The sequence below is a fragment of the Oncorhynchus keta genome, chromosome 3 (assembly GCF_023373465.1).
Source record: "Oncorhynchus keta strain PuntledgeMale-10-30-2019 chromosome 3, Oket_V2, whole genome shotgun sequence".
In the NCBI taxonomy this organism is placed as follows: Eukaryota; Metazoa; Chordata; class Actinopteri; order Salmoniformes; family Salmonidae; genus Oncorhynchus; species Oncorhynchus keta.
In genome coordinates, this window is record NC_068423.1 from 33754667 (window position 1) to 33779028 (window position 24362).

General features: G+C 47.5%; 1 protein-coding gene across 1 annotated transcript in view; it reads right to left on the minus strand.

The window, feature by feature from the left end:
- The window catches only part of lyst (lysosomal trafficking regulator), a 282509-nt gene that overhangs the window by 186508 nt on the left and 71639 nt on the right, over positions 1 to 24362 (minus strand). Inside the window, 6 exon segments of the mRNA XM_052497067.1 lie at positions 161 to 1140; positions 1410 to 1565; positions 4181 to 4337; positions 4455 to 4555; positions 13571 to 13741; positions 13997 to 14538. Coding sequence (XP_052353027.1) covers positions 161 to 1140; positions 1410 to 1565; positions 4181 to 4337; positions 4455 to 4555; positions 13571 to 13741; positions 13997 to 14538 — 2107 coding nt within the window.

Below are 24362 nucleotides of genomic sequence, written 5' to 3' on the forward strand. Positions count from 1 at the left end.
AGGAACACATCACTTTAATATTTAACTGAAGAGAAGGAAGAAGAAAAGGGTCCATTTAAAGTCTGGCTGCAGATGGAAGGCGGCGTAGATAGAAAACTGTCAGACTGGAGGGGGAGACAAGACAGAGAAGTAAAGAAGGTAAAGACACAACCGTCCTCACCTGGACTTGAGCAGGGTTGGTAGTGTCTGCAGGTAGACCAGTAGCACCTCTACAGGTAGACACTGGATGTGGTAGGAGCACACCTGGCTACACGCTGTAGACACACCCAGTTGTTGGGCGTGATGCACTAGCTCCACCCCCCTCTGCAGTACAGGGTTGAAGATGTGCGTGTAGAGCTGCCATTGGACCACAGCGTTCCCTCTCAACATCAGGTGACACATGTGTCCCGCGACCTGTTGGCTGAGTGCCTGGTCCTCCCCGAACACCAGCCCCTGGTACGCCTCCAGGGCCTCCCACTTCCACAGCATATCCTCTGCTCCCCCTCCGCTGGGGAGGATACCATGGGAACGGTAGCTCAAAGTGGCGGACGACACTCCGACCTCCCCCTGCTGGAGCGTCTCCTCCAGGCCCGGCAGCTGACTGCTGTCCAGAGTACAGATGTTACAGGAGGCTAGCTTAGCTTTCTCAGAGGGCTGGCCACCACCTAACTGATCCAGGATCAGCCGGGAGAGGACAGAGAGGATGTGGGACTGGTAAGAGCGGAGCCCTGGGGCCTGGAAGGCGTGGAGGAGAGGGCCGACGACAGACCGAGGGTCCATACAGCAGCAGATCCCCACAGCCTGGACCCCAGCTAGGACCTGGAGCACAGCTGGTCCACTGGAGGACAGGCGCTGGAGCAGACGTAGACACTGGTGGGCACAGGCTGCCAGGCAACAGCACCTCTCTGGGTAACGCACCACGTCATCCAACCCCTCCTTCCCCTCGGTCTCTTCGAAGGGGTTACGGCGGGCGGCCTGTTTGAAAGCAGAGACGGGGAGTCCGGAGAGGTCGCGGTGATGATGCAGGAAGTGAGAGTATTCACAGCGGCGGTGGCGACGGCGTGCGCAGACGGACTGGTGCAGTTGCTCTGACTTAGCGGTCTTCACGGAGCTGATGATCTTTAGGACCCCGGAGATCAGTCCTTTCAGACGATCTGCTGCCTCACCCCCACCTGAGTTGGAACATAACGGAAATTAGTTTTTTGACTTGGTGTTTTTAATCTATTATACATTTTTATGTGTGTATCGTTGTACTCAACTCTGCCAACCAAATTCATCAGACACAAATTAAGCCAAGTGATGGACTAAAATGCAAACTCAGTGGATAATCTATTTTTATTATTATATATATTATTAGTCCAAGACTAGCCTTAATCTGTGTCTGGGAAGCTAGCCCCCATTGATCTAGTAAATAAATGTATCAATCAAACCTCAGAGTCCCGGGCGCGGCCCAGCCCTTCTAGCCTCAGAACGGTGACCTCAAACAGCTCCAGGCCGCGATGCTGGATGAACTCATGAAGCAGCTCTAGAGCTTGACTGAAGAAGAAGGGATTGGGGGCCGAGGCATGGAGACACCCCAACAGCACCTGGACATCCCATTAGATTAATAGAACGGTTTAAGAAATACAAAAATTGATCGTACATCAGCAAATGGTACAAAATAGTTCACTACTTTAACCAGACCACCCTAGCCACCCCTGGATTACAATAGATTAATAATGTGGTGTTCTACAGGGATCTATTCTTGGACCTCTTATTTCTATTAAACTGAACAGAAATATAAAACACAACACGTAAAGGGTTGGTCCCATGTTTCATGAGCTGGGAAAAAAACACAAAAAAACAGCCATTTTCCATACGCACAAAACAGGTATTTCTCTCAAATTGTGTAAAAATATGTTTACAGCCCTGTTAGTGAGCATTTCTCATTTGCCAAGATAATCACCTGACAGGTGTTGAATATGAAGCTGATTAAAACAGCATGATCATTACAAAAGTTGCACCTTGTGCTGGGGAAAATAAATAATACGTTTTGTGAAAAATAGAGGGGGGGAAAAGTAGAAAATAAAAGGCAGTTTTGTCACCGTCAAGTTTTAATGATGTATACAGAGAACAGAGTACCATTTGAGATGCACTCCTAGTAAGGAATGGCTAAAAACGTAACTACTGTTCTCTGAAGGAGGGAAATACAACATACTATGATGATACTATGGGGAGTCGCAGAATCACGCCTGACAAGGCCAATGAAATCCGCGCCTCGCTGGAAGCCCCGCCTTCCACAGGTGATAAGCGCGAGGCTCGGATTCATTCCTTTAATTTAATACCGCTCTTCACCAAGCCCAGGAACGAGTAACGCGGAGGTGCCCAACACGTTTACCCGAGGCCATAGACATGAGCAGGGAGACTTTGGAGGAGTGACTCTCCAAACCCAGCGCCAAGTTGACGCAGACAGGCATGGCAGCTCTTCTAGCTCCTAAGCAACGGTGCAGTATTTCTTTTTGTTGTGTGTAATTTCTTACATGATTAGCCCAGAATGTTTTCTGTGTTACTACATACAGCAGGAAACAGCTTTTGGATATCAGCGTGGCGGTAACTCACAAGCATTACGATTTTCCCAAATTGGATCCTTTGTTCCCGACCTAACCCTAACCCTTATCCCAGAGGCTGATCCAAGACGCTGACAGAGAAGAGGTATTCGGAGTGGACTTCCACCGCTTCCGAGTATATTACTCTAATGTTCAGTCTGTGGACAATAAAGTAGACGAGCTCAGGACGAGGATCTCCTTCCAGAGAAACATAAGTGATTGTAACATACTCTGTTTCGCGGGAACATGGCTGTCTCGGGATATACTGGCCCCATCCATACAGCCAGCTGGGTTCTCAGTACATTGCGCAGACAGGAATTAAGAACTCTCTGAGAAGAAGAAACGCGGTAGTGTATGTTTCATGATTAACTACTGTGATTGTGACATAAAGAAACTCAAGTCCTTTTGTTCACCCGACCTAGAATACCTCACAAGCAAATACAGACTATTTCCTACCAAGAGAATTATCTTCGGTTTAAAGTCCTCCTCAAGCCAACGGCCTCAAGGAACAACACTGGACATTGTGCAGTGACCCTGGTTCGGTTCCAGGCTGTATCAAAACCAGACGTGATTGGGAGTCCCATTTACATTTACATTTAAGTCATTTAGCAGACGCTCTTATCCAGAGCGACTTACAAATTGGTGCATTCACCTTATGACGTCCAGTCCCATAGGGCAGCGCAGGTTAGGGTTAGGGTTTGGCCATGGTAGGCCGTCATTGTAAATAAGAATCTGTTCTGTAAAGTCACACACAAAAACTGATTGGACCGGGGGCAGCCTGAGCATGCAGCGAGCTGGGACAGACAACAAAACGTGAGTATCTTTTAATTAATTTGGTCATGAACCCGAACCCGGCTTGTTAGCCTTCATCGCGTCAGCCATATTACTTATTGCTATAGTCAGGTCAAGCGATTTGAAAAATAACTAATTGTTTGAGATTAGGAAACTTATGAAACCATACAAACAAATCAGGGAACAACGGCCAGAGGGTGAGAACGCTCTGCCATTAAGGGACAGTTTAGTTGGCGCAACATAAGACAGTTTCGTGTTTCAGTAGCGCATCTCATTCACGCCGAGGTGTAGAGTGGAATACTTTAAGGAATGAATGTGAGCCTTACGCTCATCAGCTGTGGAAGGCGGTGCTTCGAGAGAGGTGCGGATTTGAATTGGCCTTGTCAGGGGTGATTGTAGATCCTTCAACCTAAGTGGTGAGAGTGAGATTCTCCATAGGATGTTGGACTGAAGTTGACTGACTGAAAGAGGACAAGAAAATCTCCTTCCTGGTCGTACATCAGCAAAAAATACACTACACAATGGATGTGGGCCCTGGTCTAAAGTAGTGCACTATATAGGGAATATGGTTCCATAGGGCTCTGGTCTAAAGTAGTGCACTATATAGGGAATAGGGTTCCATAGGGCTCTGGTAAAGTAGTGCCCTATATAGGGAATAGGGTTCCATAGGGCCCTGGTCTAAAGTAGTGCACTATATAGGGAATAGGGTTCCATAGGGCTCTGGTCTAAAGTAGTGCACTATATAGGGAATAGGGTGCCATAAGGGTCTAAAGTAGTGCTCTATGTAGGGAATAGAGTGCCATGTGGGACACAGAAGTCCCTACCTGCAGTACCCCCTCCAGCAGCTCAGGTAACAGCAGGGAGCGATGCCTCCAGCGGGAGAAAGAGAAGTCCTCCTGCACCTCCTGCAGGGTCTTCTTGGTTCTGGGAGCGAATGGGTCAACCTGTCTCTCCAGGCAGGACCTGATCTTCAGCGTGGCTCTGAATACAATAGACAGGTTGCACAATGGTTTCAGCTGCCAGTTTAGTCCGGTTCCCAGTTTAGAGCCAGCAACCGTCTGGCTGCCGGTCGTGTTCTCTAACCTCTTGGCTACGTACCTGAGCAGATCGGTCAGGCTGCGTCGCAGGCTGTCTGGTAGAGCCTCACTCTGACCCACGTCGACTGACATCAGGTGGAGGATGGTCCTTAGCAGCATCCTCTGAGAGGAGACGGATCAGACTGATCTTTATTATCTATTAGCTCGTCATACTCGGGAATGGAAGTTAAGGATTATGGACACTGGCCAGTCAGGCTGGTAGATCACATTTTCTCTACTAGCCTGGATGATGTTCCACTACCCAAAATGTATGCCATACTTCAGATTACTTTTGGGCTAGTTTGGCATATTTCCTACTAGCCTGGTCTGAAAATACAAGCCTGGGGATAATGTGGACTATCTTAATGTCCATCACTCATGGTCATACTTACAGACATAGTACAACAAAACCAATACTCATTACAAACTATCACAATACAATGACAAACTATACAATGACAAACTATCACAATACAATGACAAACTATACAATGACAAACTATACAATGACAATCTATACAATGACAACAATGACAAACTATACAATGACAAACTATACAATGACAACAATGACAACACATCCCATTACAATGACAACACATCCCATTACAATGACAACACATCCCACCACAATGACAACACATCCCATTACAATGACAACACATCCCATTACAATGACAACACATCCCATTACAATGACAACACATCCCACCACAATGACAACACATCCCACTACAATGACAACACATCCCACTACAATGACAACACATCCCACTACAATGACAACACATCCCACTACAATGACAACACATCCCATTACAATGACAACACATCCCATTACAATGACAACACATCCCATTACAATGACAACACATCCCATTACAATGACAACACATCCCATTACAATGACAACACATCCCATTACAATGACAACACATCCCATTACAATGACAACACATCCCACCACAATGACAACACATCCCACCACAATGACAACACATCCCACCACAATGACAACACATCCCACCACAATGACAACACATCCCACCACAATGACAACACATCCCATTACAATGACAACACATCCCACCACAATGACAACACATCCCACCACAATGACAACACATCCCATTACAATGACAACACATCCCACCACAATGACAACACATCCCACCACAATGACAACACATCCCACCACAATGACAACACATCCCACCACAATGACAACACATCCCACCACAATGACAACACATCCCACCACAATGACAACACATCCCACCACAATGACAACACATCCCACTACAATGACAACACATCCCACCACAATGACAACACATCCCACTACAATGACAACACATCCCACCACAATGACAACACATCCCACTACAATGACAACACATCCCACCACAATGACAACACATCCCATTACAATGACAACACATCCCACCACAATGACAACACATCCCACCACAATGACAACACATCCCACCACAATGACAACACATCCCACCACAATGACAACACATCCCACTACAATGACAACACATCCCCCAATGACCACATGACAACACATCCCACCACAATGACAACACATCCCACCACAATGACACATGACAACACATCCCACCACAATGACAACACATCCCACCACAATGACAACACATCCCATTACAATGACAACACATCCCACTACAATGACAACACATCCCACCACAATGACAACACATCCCACCACAATGACAACACATCCCACCACAATGACAACACATCCCACCACAATGACAACACATCCCACCACAATGACAACACAACATTACAATGACAACACATCCCAATACAATGACAACACATCCCACCACAATGACAACACATCCCACCACAATGACAACACATCCCACCACAATGACAACACATCCCACTACAATGACAACACATCCCACCACAATGACAACACATCCCATTACAATGACAACACATCCCATTACAATGACAACACATCCCACCACAATGACAACACATCCCACCACAATGACAACACATCCCATTACAATGACAACACATCCCACCACAATGACAACACATCCCATTACAATGACAACACATCCCACCACAATGACAACACATCCCACTACAATGACAACACATCCCACCACAATGACAACACATCCCACTACAATGACAACACATCCCACCACAATGACAACACATCCCACCACAATGACAACACATCCCACCACAATGACAACACATCCCACCACAATGACAACACATCCCATTACAATGACAACACATCCCATTACAATGACAACACATCCCACCACAATGACAACACATCCCACCACAATGACAACACATCCCACCACAATGACAACACATCCCACCACAATGACAACACATCCCACCACAATGACAACACATCCCATTACAATGACAACACATCCCACCACAATGACAACACATCCCACCACAATGACAACACATCCCATTACAATGACAACACATCCCACTACAATGACAACACATCCCACTACAATGACAACACATCCCACCACAATGACAACACATCCCACCACAATGACAACACATCCCACCACAATGACAACACATCCCACCACAATGACAACACATCCCACAATGACAACACATCCCATTACAATGACAACACATCCCATTACAATGACAACACATCCCACCACAATGACAACACATCCCATTACAATGACAACACATCCCACCACAATGACAACACATCCCACCACAATGACAATGACAACACATCCCACCACAATGACAACACATCCCACCACAATGACAACACATCCCACCACAATGACAACACATCCCACCACAATGACAACACATCCCACCACAATGACAACACATCCCACCACAATGACAACACATCCCATTACAATGACAACACATCCCATTACAATGACAACACATCCCACCACAATGACAACACATCCCATTACAATGACAACACATCCCACCACAATGACAACACATCCCACTACAATGACAACACATCCCACCACAATGACAACACATCCCACTACAATGACAACACATCCCACCACAATGACAACACATCCCACTACAATGACAACACATCCCACCACAATGACAACACATCCCATTACAATGACAACACATCCCATTAAAATGACAACACATCCCACCACAATGACAACACATCCCATTACAATGACAACACATCCCACCACAATGACAACACATCCCACCAGCATGACAACACATCCCACCACAATGACAACACATCCCATTACAATGACAACACATCCCACCACAATGACAACACATCCCACCACAATGACAACACATCCCACCACAATGACAACACATCCCACTACAATGACAACACATCCCACTACAATGACAACACATCCCACCACAATGACAACACATCCCATTACAATGACAACACATCCCACCACAATGACAACACATCCCATTACAATGACAACACATCCCACCACAATGACAACACATCCCACTACAATGACAACACATCCCACCACAATGACAACACATCCCACTACAATGACAACACATCCCACCACAATGACAACACATCCCACTACAATGACAACACATCCCACCACAATGACAACACATCCCATTAAAATGACAACACATCCCATTAAAATGACAACACATCCCACCACAATGACAACACATCCCACCACAATGACAACACATCCCATTACAATGACAACACATCCCACCACAATGACAACACATCCCACCACAATGACAACACATCCCACCACAATGACAACACATCCCATTACAATGACAACACATCCCACCACAATGACAACACATCCCACCACAATGACAACACATCCCATCACAATGACAACACATCCCACCTCAATGACAACACATCCCATTACAATGACAACACATCCCATCACAATGACAACACATCCCACTACAATGAGAACACATCCCACCACAATGACAACACATCCCACCACAATGACAACACATCCCACCACAATGACAACACATCCCATCACAATGACAACACATCCCACCACAATGACAATACATCCCACCACAATGACAACACATCCCACTACAATGACAACACATCCCACCACAATGACAACACATCCCACTACAATGACAACACATCCCACTACAATGACAACACATCCCATTACAATGACAACACATCCAATTACAATGACAACACATCCCACTACAATGACAACACATCCCACTACAATGACAACACATCCCACTACAATGACAACACATCCCACTACAATGACAACACATCCCACTACAATGACAACACATCCCACCACAATGACAATACATCCCACCACAATGACAACACATCCCACCACAATGACAACACATCCCACCACAATGACAACACATCCCATTACAATGACAACACATCCCACCACAATGACAACACATCCCATTACAATGACAACACATCCCATTACAATGACAACACATCCCATTAAAATAACAACACATCCCACTACAATGACAACACATCCCACCACAATGACAACACATCCCATCACAATGACAACACATCCCATTACAATGACAACACATCCCATCACAATGACAACACATCCCACTACAATGAGAACACATCCCACCACAATGACAACACATCCCACCACAATGACAACACATCCCACCACAATGACAACACATCCCACCACAATGACAACACATCCCACCACAATGACAACACATCCCACCACAATGACAACACATCCCACTACAATGACAACACATCCCACCACAATGACAACACATCCCACCACAATGACAACACATCCCACCACAATGACAACACATCCCATTACAATGACAACACATCCAATTACAATGACAACACATCCCACCACAATGACAACACATCCCACCACAATGACAACACATCCCACTACAATGACAACACATCCCACTACAATGACAACACATCCCATTACAATGACAACACATCCCACCACAATGACAACACATCCCACCACAATGACATCACATCCCACCACAATGACAACACATCCCACCACAATGACAACACATCCCATTACAATGACAACACATCCCACCACAATGACAACACATCCCATTACAATGACAACACATCCCATTACAATGACAACACATCCCATTAAAATAACAACACATCCCACTACAATGACAACACATCCCACTACAATGACAACACATCCCACCACAATGACAACACATCCCACCACAATGACAACACATCCCACCACAATGACAACACATCCCATTACAATGACAACACATCCAATTACAATGACAACACATCCCACCACAATGACAACACATCCCACCACAATGACAACACATCCCACTACAATGACAACACATCCCACTACAATGACAACACATCCCATTACAATGACAACACATCCCACCACAATGACAACACATCCCACCACAATGACATCACATCCCACCACAATGACAACACATCCCACCACAATGACAACACATCCCATTACAATGACAACACATCCCACTACAATGACAACACATCCCATTACAATGACAACACATCCCATTACAATGACAACACATCCCATTACAATGACAACACATCCCATTAAAATAACAACACATCCCACTACAATGACAACACATCCCACCACAATGACAACACATCCCATCACAATGACAACACATCCCATTACAATGACAACACATCCCATCACAATGACAACACATCCCACTACAATGAGAACACATCCCACCACAATGACAACACATCCCACCACAATGACAACACATCCCACCACAATGACAACACATCCCATTACAATGACAACACATCCCACCACAATGACAACACATCCCACCACAATGACAACACATCCCACTACAATGACAACACATCCCACCACAATGACAACACATCCCACCACAATGACAACACATCCCACCACAATGACAACACATCCCATTACAATGACAACACATCCAATTACAATGACAACACATCCCACCACAATGACAACACATCCCACCACAATGACAACACATCCCACTACAATGACAACACATCCCACTACAATGACAACACATCCCACCACAATGACAACACATCCCACCACAATGACAACACATCCCACCACAATGACAACACCTCCCACCACAATGACAACACATCCCACCACAATGACAACACATCCCACCACAATGACAAAACATCCCACCACAATGACAACACATCCCATTACAATGACAACACATCCCATTACAATGACAACACATCCCATTAAAATAACAACACATCCCACTACAATGACAACACATCCCACCACAATGACAACACATCCCATCACAATGACAACACATCCCATTACAATGACAACACATCCCATTACAATGACAACACATCCCATTAAAATGACAACACATCCCACCACAATGACAACACATCCCACCACAATGACAACACATCCCACCACAATGACAACACATCCCACCACAATGACAACACATCCCATTACAATGACAACACATCCCACTACAATGACAACACATCCCATTACAATGACAACACATCCCACTACAATGACAACACATCCCACCACAATGACAACACATCCCACCACAATGACAACACATCCCACCACAATGACAACACATCCCATTACAATGACAACACATCCCACTACAATGACAACACATCCCATTACAATGACAACACATCCCATTACAATGACAACACATCCCATTACAATGACAACACATCCCACTACAATGACAACACATCCCACTACAATGACAACACATCCCACTACAATGACAACACATCCCATTACAATGACAACACATCCAATTACAATGACAACACATCCCACTACAATGACAACACATCCCATTACAATGACAACACATCCCACTACAATGACAACACATCCCACCACAATGACAACACATCCCACCACAATGACAACACATCCCACCACAATGACAACACATCCCACTACAATGACAACACATCCCACTACAATGACAACACATCCCACCACAATGACAACACATCCCACCACAATGACAACACATCCCACCACAATGACAACACATCCCACCACAATGACAACACATCCAATTACAATGACAACACATCCCACCACAACGACAACACATCCCACCACAACGACAACACATCCCACCACAACGACAACACATCCCACCTCAATGACAACACATCCCATTACAATGACAACACATCCCACCACAATGACAACACATCCCACCACAATGACAACACATCCCACCACAATGACAACACCTCCCACCACAATGACAACACATCCCACCACAATGACAACACATCCCACCACAATGACAACACATCCCATTACAATGACAACACATCCCATTACAATGACAACACATCCCACCACAATGACAACACATCCCACCACAATGACAACACATCCCACCACAATGACAACACATCCCACCACAATGACAACACATCCCACCACAATGACAACACATCCCACCACAATGACAACACATCCCACCACAATGACAACACATCCCACCACAATGACAACACATCCCACCACAATGACAACACATCCCACCACAATGACAACACATCCCACCACAATGACAACACATCCCACCACAATGACAACACATCCCACCACAATGACAACACATCCCACCACAATGACAACACATCCCACCACAATGACAACACATCCCACCACAATGACAACACATCCCACCACAATGACAACACATCCCACCACAATGACAACACATCCCACCACAATGACAACACATCCCACCACAATGACAACACATCCCATTACAATGACAACACATCCCACCACAATGACAACACATCCCACCACAATGACAACACATCCCATTACAATGACAACACATCCCACCACAATGACAAAACATCCCATCACAATGACAACACATCCAATTACAATGACAACACATCCCACCACAATGACAACACATCCCACCACAATGACAACACATCCCACCACAATGACAACACCTCCCACCACAATGACAACACATCCCACCACAATGACAACACATCCCACCACAATGACAACACATCCCACCACAATGACAACACATCCCACCACAATGACAACACCTCCCACCACAATGACAACACATCCCATTACAATGACAACACATCCCACCACAATGACAACACCTCCCACCACAATGACAACACATCCCACCACAATGACAACACATCCCACCACAATGACAACACATCCCACTACAATGACAACACATCCCACCACAATGACAATACATCCCACCACAATGACAATACATCCCACCACAATGACAACACATCCCACTACAATGACAACACCTCCCACCACAATGACAACACATCCCATTACAATGACAACACATCCCACCACAATGACAACACCTCCCACCACAATGACAACACATCCCACTACAATGACAACACATCCCACCACAATGACAACACATCCCACTACAATGACAACACATCCCACCACAATGACAATACATCCCACCACAATGACAACACATCCCACCACAATGACAACACATCCCACCACAATGACAACACATCCCATTACAATGACAACACATCCCACCACAATGACAACACCTCCCACCACAATGACAACACATCCCACCACAATGACAACACATCCCATTACAATGACAACACATCCCACCACAATGACAACACATCCCACCACAATGACAACACATCCCCCATGACAACACATCCCACCACAATGACAACACATCCCACCACAATGACAACACATCCCACCACAATGACAACACATCCCACCACAATGACAACACATCCCACCACAATGACAACACATCCCACCACAATGACAACACATCCCACTACAATGACAACACATCCCACCACAATGACAACACATCCCATTACAATGACAACACATCCCACTACAATGACAAAACATCCCACTACAATGACAAAACAATGTCAATAGTAAGTACAGCACAATATGTAAAAGACCAATTAAAGCATTGACATTAAGTATTTAATTATTATATTCAATGAAGAAACAGTTAATTAAAAAGGTGTACCTGGACCAGGGCGATGGGTTCCTCTGTCCAGCCTCCAGCCAGCTCCTCCACCCCCTCACCCCCCCCCGAACCACAACAGTCTCCAAACTCGGTAAGGATCTCAGTGAGGGTCGGCACCACACTGACAGCCAGACCTGGGTTGTGGTTGATGCTCATGTCAAATTTACACACCTTGGAAAAAACATTTAAATTAATTATTATTATTTATTTTTTTTGGGGGGGGGGGGGTCATATTTAAAATACATATATAGAGATAATGCAACCACTTGAGAGCAACAGTACATTTAACATGATTTAGTATTAAAAACACTAAGTCTACCAACCTATTTACATTGTGGTCCGGGTTGTATTAAGAATGGACAGCTTGAGCAAAGGCTGACAAGGCTGTGCGCCGGGCACTTAACATTCAACACAATTTAAAAATACCTTTTCCAGGAGCGAGAGCAGAACATGACAGAGGTCGAAGGGTGAGTTCTCCATCCTGTTGAATATGGACATGGCAGCTGGGTCAGTCAGGGTCTCTGTGTCCAGGGTGGCCTGGGACCCCCCCAGCGACCGAGGTTGGGGGTAGAGCGGGAAAGGCGATGCCATGGTCTTCTCGGGAGGGGGGACAGGAGGCGAGGGTAACAAGGGAGCCTCCGAACGGTGATGCTGGCAGCTCACACGGATCGTAGAACCGCGAGAACGTCGACTACGCACTCCACCGGTGCCACCGGCGACGGCCTTGTTGTCAGAGTTGGCGTCTGAGTCAGAGGTGGAGAGCTGGGAGCGACGCGCATCCCTTACGGAGTAGCGCTGAGCGGTGCGGCGAGAGCGACGCAGGACCTTCCAGGTGGAGCTGCTGCTGCCTCCGCGGGACTGCTTCTCAGAGTGCAACGCACCGGTCTTCTGCTCTTTCCCCGCCCTCTGGGGGGCGGCATTCACCTCCCGGCTCAAGAACACTTCCAGCAGAGACAGCAGGGTGAAATCTGGCAACACAGAAACTACTGTAAGGCTGGGTGACATCAGGCAACACAGAAACTACTGTAAGGCTGGGTGACATCAGGCAACACAGAAACTACTGTAAGGCTGGGTGACATCAGGCAACACAGAAACTACTGTAAGGCTGGGTGACATCAGGCAACACAGAAACTACTGTAAGGCTGGGTGACATCAGGCAACACAGAAACTACTGTAAGGCTGGGTGACATCAGGCAACACAGAAACTACTGTAAGGCAGGGTGAAATCAGGCAACACAGAAACTACTGTAAGGCAGGGTGACATCAGGCAACACAGAAACTACTGTAAGGCTGGGTGACATCAGGCAACACAGAAACTACTGTAAGGCTGGGTGATATCAGGCAACACAGAAACTACTGTAAGGCTGGGTGACATCAGGCAACACAGAAACTACTGTAAGGCTGGGTGACATCAGGCAACACAGAAACTACTGTAAGGCTGGGTGAAATCAGGCAACACAGAAACTACTGTAAGGCTGGGTGAAATCAGGCAACACAGAAACTACTGTAAGGCTGGGTGAAATCAGGCAACACAGAAACTACTGTAAGGCTGGGTGACATCAGGCAACACAGAAACTACTGTAAGGCAGGGTGAAATCTGGCAACACAGAAACTACTGTAAGGCAGGGTGACATCAGGCAACACAGAAACTACTGTAAGGCTGGGTGACATCAGGCAACACAGAAACTACTGTAAGGCTGGGTGACATCAGGCAACACAGAAACTACTGTAAGGCTGGGTGACATCAGGCAACACAGAAACTACTGTAAGGCTGGGTGACATCAGCTGGGTGACATCAGGCAACACAGAAACTACTGTAAGGCTGGGTGACATCAGGCAACACAGAAACTACTGTAAGGCTGGGTGAAATCAGGCAACACAGAAACTACTGTAAGGCTGGGTGACATCAGGCAACACAGAAACTACTGTAAGGCTGGGTGAAATCAGGCAACACAGAAACTACTGTAAGGCTGGGTGACTCAGGCAACACAGAAACTACTGAAGGCTGGGTGACATCAGGCAACACAGAAACTACTGTAAGGCTGGGTGACATCAGGCAACACAGAAACTACTGTAAGGCTGGGTGAAATCAGGCAACACAGAAACTACTGTAAGGCTGGGTGAAATCAGGCAACACAGAAACTACTGTAAGGCTCAGGGAAACTACTGTAAGGCTGGGTTATCAGGCAACACAGAAACTACTGTAAGGCAGGGTGAAATCAGGCAACACAGAAACTACTGTAAGGCTGGGTGAAATCAGGCAACACAGAAACTACTGTAAGGCTGGGTGACATCAGGCAACACAGAAACTACTGTAAGGCTGGGTGACATCAGGCAACACAGAAACTACTGTAAGGCAGGGTGAAATCTGGCAACACAGAAACTACTGTAAGGCAGGGTGACATCAGGCAACACAGAAACTACTGTAAGGCTGGGTGACATCAGGCAACACAGAAACTACTGTAAGGCAGGGTGATATCAGGCAACACAGAAACTACTGTAAGGCAGGGTGATATCAGGCAACACAGAAACTACTGTAAGGCTGGGTGAAATCAGGCAACACAGAAACTACTGTAAGGCAGGGTGATATCAGGCAACACAGAAACTACTGTAAGGCAGGGTGATATCAGGCAACACAGAAACTACTGTAAGGCTGGGTGATATCAGGCAACACAGAAACTACTGTAAGGCAGGGTGATATCAGGCAACACAGAAACTACTGTAAGGCAGGGTGATATCAGGCAACACAGAAACTACTGTAAGGCAGGGTGAAATCAGGCAACACAGAAACTACTGTAAGGCTGGGTGACATCAGGCAACACAGAAACTACTGTAAGGCTGGGGGTTATCAGGCAACACAGAAACTACTGTAAGGCAGGGTGAAATCAGGCAACACAGAAACTACTGTAAGGCTGGGTGAAATCAGGCAACACAGAAACTACTGTAAGGCTGGGTGACATCAGGCAACACAGAAACTACTGTAAGGCTGGGTGACATCAGGCAACACAGAAACTACTGTAAGGCAGGGTGAAATCAGGCAACACAGAAACTACTGTAAGGCAGGGTGAAATCAGGCAACACAGAAACTACTGTAAGGCTGGGTGACATCAGGCAACACAGAAACTACTGTAAGGCTGGGGGTTATCAGGCAACACAGAAACTACTGTAAGGCAGGGTGATATCAGGCAACACAGAAACTACTGTAAGGCTGGGTGAAATCAGGCAACACAGAAACTACTGTAAGGCTGGGTGACATCAGGCAACACAGAAACTACTGTAAGGCAGGGTGATATCAGGCAACACAGAAACTACTGTAAGGCAGGGTGAAATCAGGCAACACAGAAACTACTGTAAGGCAGGGTGATATCAGGCAACACAGAAACTACTGTAAGGCAGGGTGATATCAGGCAACACAGAAACTACTGTAAGGCAGGGTGATATCAGGCAACACAGAAACTACTGTAAGGCAGGGTGATATCAGGCAACACAGAAACTACTGTAAGGCTGGGTGACATCAGGCAACACAGAAACTACTGTAAGGCTGGGTGACATCAGGCAACACAGAAACTACTGTAAGGCTGGGTGACATCAGGCAACACAGAAACTACTGTAAGGCTGGGTGACATCAGGCAACACAGAAACTACTGTAAGGCTGGGTGATATCAGGCAACACAGAAACTACTGTAAGGCTGGGGGTTATCAGGCAACACAGAAACTACTGTAAGGCTGGGGGTTATCAGGCAACACAGAAACTACTGTAAGGCAGGGTGAAATCTGGCAACACAGAAACTACTGTAAGGCTGGGTGATATCAGGCAACACAGAAACAACTGTGTCATGACTGTCTTGACCAGGTCAGGTTAAAGGAGACCACAACCCTACAGATTCTCTTTCAACCCCAACAGAGAAGGAGAGATCTTGGGGTCTGAAGACATGTGGGGTTTTATGACTCCTCACGCACCTGGTAAATCTCAGGCCACAGACAAATTCCTTTGTCCTGTCACTATGGAGAACCAGCCTCAGAACATTAACCATGAAATAAAGGGACTTTGGAACGATGGTTTCCATCAGCCACAATGGTGGTCATGGCGATAGATGGAAGGGAGTGACATCTCCAGTCTGTAGGGATTGACATCTCCAGTCTGTAGGGATTGACATCTCCAGTCTGTAGGGAGTGACAGCTCCAGTCTGTAGGGAGTGACAGCTCCAGTCTGTAGGGAGTGACAGCTCCAGTCTGTAGGGATTGACAGCTCCAGTCTGTAGGGAGTGACAGCTCCAGTCTGTAGGGAGTGACAGCTCCAGTCTGTAGGGAGTGACAGCTCCAGTCTGTAGGGAGTGACAGCTCCAGTCCAGTGGGAGTGACAGCTCCAGTCTGTTATAGTCTGTAGGGAGTGACAGCTCCAGTCTGTTATAGTCTGTAGGGATTGACAGCTCCAGTCTGTAGGGAGTGACGGCTCCAGTCTGTAGGGATTGACGGCTCCAGTCTGTAGGGATTGACGGCTCCAGTCTGTAGGGAGTGACGGCTCCAGTCTATAGGGAGTGACGGCTCCAGTCTGTAGGGAGTGACGGCTCCAGTCTGTAGGGAGTGACGGCTCCAGTCTGTAGGGAGTGACGGCTCCAGTCTGTAGGGAGTGACGGCTCCAGTCTGTAGGGATTGACGGCTCCAGTCTGTAGGGAGTGACGGCTCCAGTCTGTAGGGAGTGACGGCTCCAGTCTGTAGGGAGTGACGGCTCCAGTCTATAGGGAGTGACAGCTCCAGTCTATAGGGAGTGACGGCTCCAGTCTGTAGGGAGTGACGGCTCCAGTCTATAGGGAGTGACGGCTCCAGTCTGTAGGGAGTGACGGCTCCAGTCTGTAGGGAGTGACGGCTCCAGTCTGTAGGGAGTGACGGCTCCAGTCTGTAGGGAGTGACGGCTCCAGTCTGTAGGGAGTGACGGCTCCAGTCTGTAGGGAGTGACGGCTCCAGTCTGTAGGGAGTGACGGCTCCAGTCTGTAGGGGAGTGACGGCTCCAGTCTGTAGGGAGTGACGGCTCCAGTCTGTAAAGGTCTGTAGGGATTGACAGCTCCAGTCTGTAAAGGTCTGTAGGGATTGACAGCTCCAGTCTGTAAAAGTCTGTAGGGATTGACGGCTCCAGTCTGTAAAGGTCTGTAGGGATTGACAGCTCCAGTCTGTAGGGATTGACAGCTCCAGTCTGTAGGGATTGACAGCTCCAGTCTAATGGTCTGTAGGGATTGACAGCTCCAGTCTAATGGTCTGTAGGGATTGACAGCTCCAGTCTGTAATGGTCTGTAGGGATTGACAGCTCCAGTCTAATGGTCTGTAGGGATTGACAGCTCCAGTCTGTAATGGTCTGTAGGGATTGACAGCTCCAGTCTGTAAAGGTCTGTAGGGATTGACAGCTCCAGTCTGTAAAGGTCTGTAGGGAGTGACAGCTCCAGTCCGTAGGGAGTGACGGCTCCAGTCCGTAGGGAGTGACAGCTCCAGTCTGTAAAGGTCTGTAGGGATTGACGGCTCCAGTCTGTAAAGGTCTGTAGGGATTGACAGCTCCAGTCTGTAAAGGTCTGTAGGGATTGACAGCTCCAGTCTGTAAAGGTCTGTAGGGATTGACAGCTCCAGTCTGTAAAGGTCTGTAGGGAGTGACAGCTCCAGTCTGTAGGGAGTGACAGCTCCAGTCTATAGGGAGTGACAGCTCCAGTCTATAGGAGTGACGGCTCCAGTCTGTAGGGAGTGACAGCTCCAGTCCGTAGGGAGTGACGGCTCCAGTCCGTAGGGAGACGGCTCCAGTCCGTAGGGAGTGACGGCTCCAGTCCGTAGGGAGTGACGGCTCCAGTCCGTAGGGAGTGACGGCTCCAGTCCGTAGGGAGTGACGGCTCCAGTCCGTAGGGAGTGACGGCTCCAGTCCGTAGGGAGTGACGGCTCCAGTCCGTAGGGAGTGACGGCTCCAGTCCGTAGGGAGTGACGGCTCCAGTCCGTAGGGAGTGACGGCTCCAGTCCGTAGGGAGTGACGGCTCCAGTCCGTAGGGAGTGACGGCTCCAGTCCGTAGGGAGTGACGGCTCCAGTCCGTAGGGAGTGACGGCTCCAGTCTGTAGGGAGTGACGGCTCCAGTCTGTAGGGAGTGACAGCTCCAGTCTGTAGGGAGTGACAGCTCCAGTCTGTAGGGAGTGACAGCTCCAGTCTGTAGGGAGTGACAGCTCCAGTCTGTAGGGAGTGACAGCTCCAGTCTGTAGGGAGTGACGGCTCCAGTCCGTAGGGAGTGACGGCTCCAGTCCGTAGGGAGTGACGGCTCCAGTCCGTAGGGAGTGACGGCTCCAGTCTGTAGGGAGTGACGGCTCCAGTCTGTAGGGAGTGACAGCTCCAGTCTGTAGGGAGTGACAGCTCCAGTCTGTAGGGAGTGACAGCTCCAGTCTGTAAAGGTCTGTCGGGAGTGACAGCTCCAGTCTGTAGGGAGTGACAGCTCCAGTCTGTAGGGAGTGACAGCTCCAGTCTGTAGGGAGTGACAGCTCCAGTCTGTAGGGAGTGACAGCTCCAGTCTGTAGGGAGTGACAGCTCCAGTCTGTAGGGAGTGACAGCTCCAGTCTGTAGGGAGTGACAGCTCCAGTCTGTAGGGAGTGACAGCTCCAGTCTGTAGGGAGTGACAGCTCCAGTCTGTAGGGAGTGACAGCTCCAGTCTGTAGGGAGTGACATCTCCAGTCTGTAGGGAGTGACGGCTCCAGTCTGTAGGGAGTGACGGCTCCAGTCTGTAGGGAGTGACGGCTCCAGTCTGTAGGGAGTGACGGCTCCAGTCTGTAGGGAGTGACGGCTCCAGTCCGTAGGGAGTGACAGCTCCAGTCCGTAGGGAGTGACAGCTCCAGTCTGTTATAGTCTGTAGGGAGTGACAGCTCCAGTCTGTTATAGTCTGTAGGGATTGACAGCTCCAGTCTGTAGGGATTGACAGCTCCAGTCTGTAGGGAGTGACGGCTCCAGTCTGTAGGGGAGTGACGGCTCCAGTCTGTAGGGAGTGACGGCTCCAGTCTGTAGGGAGTGACGGCTCCAGTCTGTAGGGAGTGACGGCTCCAGTCTGTAGGGAGTGACGGCTCCAGTCTGTAGGGAGTGACAGCTCCAGTCTGTAGGGATTGACGGCTCCAGTCTGTAAAGGTCTGTAGGGATTGACAGCTCCAGTCTGTAAAGGTCTGTAGGGATTGACAGCTCCAGTCTGTAGGGATTGACAGCTCCAGTCTAAAGGTCTGTAGGGATTGACAGCTCCAGTCTAAAGGTCTGTAGGGATTGACAGCTCCAGTCTGTAAAGGTCTGTAGGGATTGACAGCTCCAGTCTGTAAAGGTCTGTAGGGATTGACAGCTCCAGTCTGTAAAGGTCTGTAGGGATTGACAGCTCCAGTCTGTAAAGGTCTGTAGGGATTGACAGCTCCAGTCTGTAAAGGTCTGTAGGGATTGACAGCTCCAGTCTGTAAAGGTCTGTAGGGATTGACAGCTCCAGTCTGTAAAGGTCTGTAGGGATTGACAGCTCCAGTCTGTAAAGGTCTGTAGGGATTGACAGCTCCAGTCTGTAAAGGTCTGTAGGGATTGACAGCTCCAGTCTAATGGTCTGTAGGGATTGACAGCTCCAGTCTGTAATGGTCTGTAGGGATTGACAGCTCCAGTCTGTAATGGTCTGTAGGGATTGACAGCTCCAGTCTGTAAAGGTCTGTAGGGAGTGACAGCTCCAGTCTGTAGGGAGTGACAGCTCCAGTATGTAAAGGTCTGTAGGGATTGACAGCTCCAGTATGTAATGGTCTGTAGGGATTGACAGCTCCAGTCTGTAAAGGTCTGTAGGGAGTGACAGCTCCAGTCTGTAGGGAGTGACAGCTCCAGTCTGTAGGGAGTGACAGCTCCAGTCTGTAGGGAGTGACAGCTCCAGTCTGTAGGGATTGACAGCTCCAGTCTAATGGTCTGTAGGGATTGACAGCTCCAGTCTAATGGTCTGTAGGGATTGACAGCTCCAGTCTAATGGTCTGTAGGGATTGACAGCTCCAGTCTAATGGTCTGTAGGGATTGACAGCTCCAGTCTAATGGTCTGTAGGGATTGACAGCTCCAGTATGTAATGGTCTGTAGGGATTGACAGCTCCAGTCTGTAAAGGTCTGTAGGGATTGACAGCTCCAGTCTGTAGGGAGTGACAGCTCCAGTCTGTAAAGGTCTGTAGGGAGTGACAGCTCCAGTCTGTAGGGAGTGACAGCTCCAGTCTGTAAAGGTCTGTAGGGATTGACAGCTCCAGTCTGTAGGGAGTGACAGCTCCAGTCTGTAAAGGTCTGTAGGGATTGACAGCTCCAGTCTGTAGGGATTGAAGGCTCCAGTATGTAATGTTACCTGATTAACAACCTTAGAGACAAGGTGTTGGCACACTACAGATGATCAATTACTTTAATTAGTCAAAAATCAATAACAGGCTTTGAAGCAACAACAGAAAACCGCCTACGGTACAGTTCACCAGTCGTCTACTTCTAGCACATTCTTCAATGCTAAGCATAACACCACGTAGAGTACGCGGCCTTCAGAAAGTATCCACACCCCTGGACTTTTTCAGCACGTTGGTGGTGTGAAAGTGGGATTCAAATTGATTTGTCATTTTCTGTCAATGATCTACACAAAATGCTCAGTAAACAGAATGTCACATGTGCAACCAGAGGGAGAAATAACAACCTAGAGACCACTTTTACTCCACACACAGACGCATAAAACTCTTCCTCACCCTCCATTTGGCAAATCTGACCTTAATTCTATCCTCCCGATTCCTGCTTTTCAAGCAAAAACTAAAGCAGGAAGTACCAGTGACTCGCTCAATACGGAAGTGGTCAGATGAAGCAGATGCTAAACTACAGGACTGTTTTGCACAAACTGGAATATGTTCTGGGATTCATCCAATGGCATTGAGTAGTTTACCACCTCACTCAGTCAGTCCACCACCTCACTCAGTCAGTCCACCACCTCACTCAGTCAGTACACCACCTCACTCAGTCAGTACACCACCTCAGTCAGTCAGTACACCACCTCAGTCAGTCAGTACACCACCTCAGTCAGTCAGTACACCACCTCAGTCAGTCAGTCCACCACCTCACTCAGTCAGTCCACCACCTCACTCAGTCAGTACACCACCTCACTCAGTCAGTACACCACCTCAGTCAGTCAGTACACCACCTCAGTCAGTCAGTACACCACCCACAGTCAGTACACCAGTCAGTCAGTCCACCACTCAGTCAGTACACCACCTCAGTCAGTCAGTACACCACCTCAGTCAGTCAGTACACCACCTCAGTCAGTCAGTCCACCACCTCAGTCAGTCCACCACCTCAGTCAGTCCACCACCTCAGTCAGTCCACCACCTCAGTCAGTCCACCACCTCAGTCAGTCCACCACCTCAGTCAGTCCACCACCTCAGTCAGTACACCACCTCAGTCAGTACACCACCTCAGTCAGTACACCACCTCAGTCAGTACACCACCTCAGTCAGTACACCACCTCAGTCAGTACACCACCTCAGTCAGTACACCACCTCAGTCAGTACACCACCTCAGTCAGTACACCACCTCAGTCAGTACACCACCTCAGTCAGTACACCACCTCAGTCTACCACCTCAGTCACTTGGTATTCAGGACAAAAGGTTCATTTCTTTGACACATTTTCAACAGTTTTACTTTAGTGCCTTGTTGCAAACAGAATGCATGTTTTGGAATATTTGTATTCTGTACAGGCTTCCTTCTTTTCACTCTGTCATTTAGGTTAGTATTGTGGAGTAACTACAATGTTGTTGATCCATCCTCAGTTTTCTCCTATCACAGCCATTAAACTCTGTAACTGTTTTAAAGTTACCATTGGCATCATGGTGAAAATCCCTGAGCAGTTTCCTTCCTCTCCGGCAACTGAGATAGGAAGGACGCCTGTATCTTTGTAGTGACTGGGTGTACTGATACACCATCTAAAGTGTAATGAATAACTTCACCATGCTCAAAGGGATATTCAATGTCTGCTTTTTTTTTTTAACCCATCTACCAATAGGTGCCTTTCTTTGCGAAGCATTGGAAAACCTCCCTGGTCTTTGTGGTTAAATCTGTGTTTGAAATTCACAGCTCGACTGAGGGACAGATAATTGTGTGTGTGGGATACAGAGATGAGGTAGTTGTTCAAAAATCATGTTAAACACCGATATTGCCCATGCAATTTATTATGGGACTTCTTAAGCAAATTTTTACTCAAACATATTTAGGTTTACCATAACAAAGGGGTTCAATACTTACTGAAGACATTACAACTTTTAATTTGTAAAACTTTCAAAAACATAATTCCACTTTGACATGTGGTTTTGAGTGTAGGCCAGTGATAAAAACAAGTCCATTTAATCCATTTTAAATTCAGGCTGTAAAACAACTAAATGTAGAAAAAACTAAAAGAGTGTGAATACTTCCTGAAGGCTCTGTAGTTGTCACTTCAGTACTAAGTGTGATGGACGTCACTGTTCAAGACTATATCTTCCCCTTCCTTACCGAGCTCCAACTCCTTATTCTCTGCTACTAAGTGTGATGGACGTCACTGTTCAAGACCATATCTTCCCCTTCCTTACCGAGCTCCAACTCCTTATTCCCTGCTACTAAGTGTGATGGACGTCACTGTTCAAGACCATATCTTCCCCTTCCTTACCGAGCTCCAACTCCTTATTCTCTGCTACTAAGTGTGATGGACGTCACTGTTCAAGACCATATCTTCCCCTTCCTTACCGAGCTCCAACTCCTTATTCTCTGACTCATATTTCTAGAGGAGTTT